General features: G+C 35.2%; 1 protein-coding gene across 1 annotated transcript; it reads left to right on the top strand.

Annotated features, from left to right (window-relative positions):
• The first annotated feature begins 758 nt into the window (after window positions 1-758).
• On the top strand, window positions 759-5,060 carry LOC132308519 (uncharacterized). Its single transcript, XM_059806617.1, has 2 exons — window positions 759-1,105; window positions 4,544-5,060. Exons 1-2 carry the CDS (start codon window positions 826-828, stop codon window positions 4,828-4,830), a joined length of 567 nt encoding a protein of 188 aa, XP_059662600.1. The 5' UTR covers window positions 759-825; the 3' UTR covers window positions 4,831-5,060.
• Window positions 5,061-5,310: the final 250 nt, after the last annotated feature.

A 5,310-nucleotide genomic window follows, 5' to 3' on the forward strand; every position in this document is an offset into this window, starting at 1 on the left:
CCCCTAGTGGACGAGTGAAGTCTCGTGAGGGTTTTCAGATATAATACCCATTAATATCAAGCTCATTCTCACTTAAGAGACACCAAAATTTCAAACAAATATTGAAAGGAAACTACCTCAAGTATGCTATTTTTCAACCATCTCTAAGTAAATTTCAAATTTCCAACAACAAACATGCAAATATGGTCTTTCACACATCAAGTAAGATAATCATGCAAATCAAAATAACTCTAGTAACCAACGGGCTAGTGGCCTAATGGTATCAGCCTCTTACTTCTCAAAGGGAGGATAAGGGTTCAAGTCTCAGAAGAGACAAGTGCGTGTGAGTATCAATTAGAAGGGAAAAAAAAAAAAAAAAAAAATTCAACTCTAGTATCCTTTGAGTGAAGTTAGTGAACCGGCATCAAATATTTTACTATCGTAACGAATGAATGAACCTCTTTATTTAATTTATTTGCAATATACTACTTTTTTTTTTTTTTTTTTTTTTTGATGGTAAGAGTATAGTGCGATGCAGTGATCTTTTAATTTCTTTTCTCTTTTTAATAATTCACGAGGTATACTTATCAAAATAATAATAATATAAGAGTGATTCTTGAGGTAATTTATTTTTTAATAATAATTCACGAGGTACTTAAAAAAAAAAAAATAAATAATGTAGTGCCGGTGATGATATCTAATGTTCAAACTATAATTTATTTCATTTATTTATTTATTTTATTAGGAGTATTTTTAATTTCATAACTACCTACCATTTCTTTATCCTCCAACTTATCCGATCCGAGTGTAAATCTAAACGCACCCTGAACAGCTCCAAACACACTAATGGGCATTTGGGACGATCTTCGGTTAACCGCCGGTAAGCTACTTAACCGGAATGTTTCCGTTATACAACCCGGTTCAAATGCGTTTCCGATTCCAAATGATTCCGATATCGCCACCTCTGTCCCCCAAATCAGTGACGCTGCTAGATATAATGGAGCTCAGAAGCTGAAAGAGCACGCCGCCGGTCCTCATCGTCTGGATAAGATCGGACGGATTCTGACGAATATCAGTAAACTCGCCGTTGATTCCGCCGTCAGCGAGTCTCTCAAAGGCGTCACTGGTTCGTGTCTCTCTCTATCTTTAAGTTTTTGTGCTTTTGAATGCTTCGATTCAAGGATTTTTAGGGTTAATTTTGGTAGTTTTCTCGGCCATCAAACGGAGCATGAAGTAGTTATTTAGAATTGTACTTGTTTACCCATTCCGAGTTGGAAGAAAACAATTTGTTCTGGATGTATGACTAACATCATAAGTAATGGCGTGTAAAACTTACAAAGAAATGTTGATTCATCACGTTTAAACTTCTTTTTCTTATTATATCAAGTTAGTTAATGAATTTTGATATGGAGAGTTACATGGATTGTGGTATAATTGAACGGAGTCTTAAAATGGTTGTCATCCTAATCAAAGTACTGTTGACTTTGATTCATTGTATTATGATGATGTATGAGCTTTAAGCAATAATTATTCTTTTGTAGTAGGAAACCTTGCACTTAATATGCACAGCTATCATGGAACTTTTCTTTCTGGTGACCCGTTTATGTTGTGGGACGTACTTCATGTCAAGATATTTTGTTATTGTATAATCGAACCAGTCCCTGTTTAGGTTTTGTCCAAACTCCAAAGCATTATTTTGACATGCCAGTTCAACTCAATCGAAGGGAAGTTTCTAATTTTAATTTGTTTTTGTTCCCCTAGAATATGGTTTGAGGCCTTTTTCTATCAGATTCTAGCGAGTTTCTTGAGCACTCTATCACGCTGTAAATGTCATGCATTTGGATCTTCCAAGGACTTGGGAACACATCTCTCAAAATCTCTTCATCCTCTGGAACCGTAGTTTGTTTTTTATTTAGTGGCATCCTACATCTATTTGATGGCTTATATTAAACACAAGGATAAGTTCAATGAGTTGAATTATATATGCTCAATGGTAGCATAGCGGGTGTAATATTGATAAAATTGTTTAGTATGCTTATAAAATTTAAAGAATGAAACGGTGCAATACTAATGTAGCATCACATCTATTATGTAAAGTTAGAGAAATGCTTGGGGTTCTGATCAGTGACCTGCCAAAATGTCTGTCCAACTTGTGTATGATGCGCATTAGACACTGGTATCTCACTTGTTTAGAAGAGTCCATTTGACATAATGCTAATAATTTTGATCATGCAATGGGGATATCCTTGTCAAGTTTTGTGGTATGAAAAGAGTGCAAATAGTGGACAATCAAATGATTCAAATGGCACGTGAGTGAAGAAAAGATGAGGAAGTTTGTTAAGTGAGGTTTTATGTACTTTTATTTGGATTTGGAATGGGCAGTGGTTGGAGGAAGTTCAATTTATCTTTTCCCATTTCTAGTTTTCTTTGTTTGACATCTCCCTGAATTTTTTCTTTCCAAGTGATCGCTCTCGTAGTCGTCATCATCAACATAATGTTACATGTTGATAAATACCACTTCGAGTTATAATTTCTTCTTTTTTGTTGAACTCAAAAAAGTTTCCATGTTATGCTCCACCGTGTCTATTCTCTTCTTCTTCTTCTCCCTCTCTCTATCTTTTAGAATTGCATGCAGTCTTATCACTTCTTCTTGTTTTCTCTGTAGAAGAAGATGCTTGAATAATAATTGTTTAGTAATGAGCTTAAAACCCTCTCCTAGGATATTTCATTAGCAAAGACATCCAATATTCATTAACCCTGTTATATATGCTACCGTCCATGTACAATTCATACTAGATCTGACCAACTGCCCATCCTACGTCCTTTATAAGACTTAATGAACTGAGTTGTATAAAGATCATAATAATACGCACTAAATTGTTGCCATAAGTATGCAAAAATTATATATGCATCGCGCAGGTAGTTACCAATGGACATGAAATATTGTCCTCAAACATGGTTAATTATGTATTTTGGAATTTCAAACATACCAATGAAAGGTCAGACGTGGTTATGATGCATGTTTTAGCTGTCTGCTTTTGTGGACCATGGTTAGATGAGTGATAAAATTAGGCTAAATGCATGTACACGAAAGATTTTCATCCAATTTATACTACTTCTAGTGCAATGTTGAGTCACGCACTTTCCATAGCCTAAGTTTTATTATATGCAACAATGAAAGATAAAATATCATAAAAACAAAAATGCCATGAATATTCAAAGGTTGATTCAGGTCAGATTAATTGAAATCTCATGTGTTGTTTATTTTGCTTAGAAATGGAGGAAAGTAAAAGAAAAAATTTAGAATCTGAAAAATACCTACTGTTATTTTCTTTTTCATTCATGATATTTGCACAGTGAGAGGGCGGGGGCGGGGATAGGAAGTACTAGGAAAACATTGATGAAATTAGTGCTGGGGAAGATCGTTTGTCCTTTTTTCATAATTTATAGGAAACATTTAGGTATAAATGTGTTCCTCCTCCAAAAATGTTTACGGCATTCTTTGGAGGCAATTTCTAGGAAACTTTCGAAGATTTCCAAAAAAGTTCTATACCAATCTCAGGAATGTACTAATTGGAAAATCATGTTTCCCTCTTGAGAGAGGGTTTGCTGGTGCTATGGTGTGAATGAGTTGTAATAGGTTTGATATCGTCTATTGGATTTGCCACCTTCCTTGCAGTCCTCGGAATTTGCTTTTTATATAAGTAGTCTCTCGTTTCTTTTCCTCTAGGAAGCTGCAATCTGAGTCTCATTTTTGTGTATGTGAAATGGGAGCAGTGAAGGTGGTAGTGTTGCCTCTCCTCATTGGGACATACTTCATGTTCACACCCTAAACTTCTTTCTCATTCTGGGAAGACTAGTTGAACTTTAAAGAAACTGTCAAATGTCTGTCTCCCGTGCAATGAGTACGGCCTATAATCCTCAATTTAACCTCCTCTGTCTTCTTCTGAGGAAGTTGATTTTAAATCTTTAGAAGTTCCTTTATGGTGGCTTTATTTGTTTCATATACAGCTTATGGATAGAAGTTGACTATTTATGATTTGGTTGGTGGGGTAATGATACTCCCAGCCTCCCAGGAATGTGTTTTATGTGCGTCAAGTTCGGGCATGATTGTTTGATATGGGATGTGTCTGAGCATTGGCTTTATCTGATACCCAAAGTCAAGGACAAGTGGATGCCATTAACTTTTCAAATTATTTAATATTCTTATTGTATTTCATAAGTGAAATGATTAGCTTAACACCATGTCCAGTATGGACACTTCACTGGCTTTAAAGCAATCAAGTGACACAGACACAAGAAGAAATTTTTATGGAAATATATGGTAAATTTGAATTAGTAATTTAGCAGACACTTGCTGGTTGCATGTTTGACCAGATATGTTGATCATTCCTATGTCATACCCATGCATTATCATACACTCCTTCACAAATTTCAAAGAGTCCGTGTGGTGTGAGTGCAAAAGATGTAGTGTAGAATTCAGTCTAGTGTTTAGGTAGAATTTCCCATTCTGTAGATTATTTTGAAATTTTGTATTTCCCCTCTCATGTTTGAGTATTTGCAGGAGGGATTCAAGTAAATAAAATTGTGAAGGAAGGCTTAAATGATCAACTATCTTCAGACAATGCAAATGAGAATAAGAAACCAGATCTTACAATAGTGGTGGAGGAGATGCAAGCCAAGATGGAGAAAATGCAGGAAGACATGAATAGCACAAAGCAACAAAATGATATATCAATCCAGTGCGCCCAGGGATCGGAGCCTTTGAAAGAGTTCTCAACTCCTCCCGTCAAGGGCTCAGTTCCTTTAAAAACTGATGCGAAAAAGATCATGATTCGTTCCAGGCTATGAAACTGGAATTAATCCAGTGACCTTTGTGGTAAAGAAATTACACACACATATATATCTAACATAAATTGGAGTTTAGAGTGTGAGTTTGCTTTTGAGAAGATTGTTGCAAGTTTATCTGTGTTTTAATCATATGGTGTGAGGATACCCTTTCTCTCATGTTGTGCTTGAATACGTTCAGTTGTGTGAAAATCTTATAGCCTTTTATATTATTCTTCTCAATTTACCACTTATTTCAAAGCCTAACAAGTGAGAAAAGAGGAACAGGGAAAATTGTAAGCATATAAAAAGATGATGCATGTTTTAGCATAGGATACCTTTCTTTTACTGTTTTGGTCATTAACTCACTTAAATGAATCTTCTCCTTTTCCTCACGTGTAGGCACTTAGGCCCCTTCTTTCTTACTTTCTTTTTTATTTTTTTAATTAAAAAAGGTGAATTCCTTCCTTCCTTTCTTTTTTTTTTTTTTTCTTCCTTTACAAC

Source organism: Cornus florida, unplaced genomic scaffold (assembly GCF_030987335.1).
Source record: "Cornus florida cultivar Cherokee Brave unplaced genomic scaffold, ASM3098733v1 CherokeeBrave_3.0.0_Hap2_Chr05, whole genome shotgun sequence".
NCBI lineage: Eukaryota > Viridiplantae > Streptophyta > Magnoliopsida > Cornales > Cornaceae > Cornus > Cornus florida.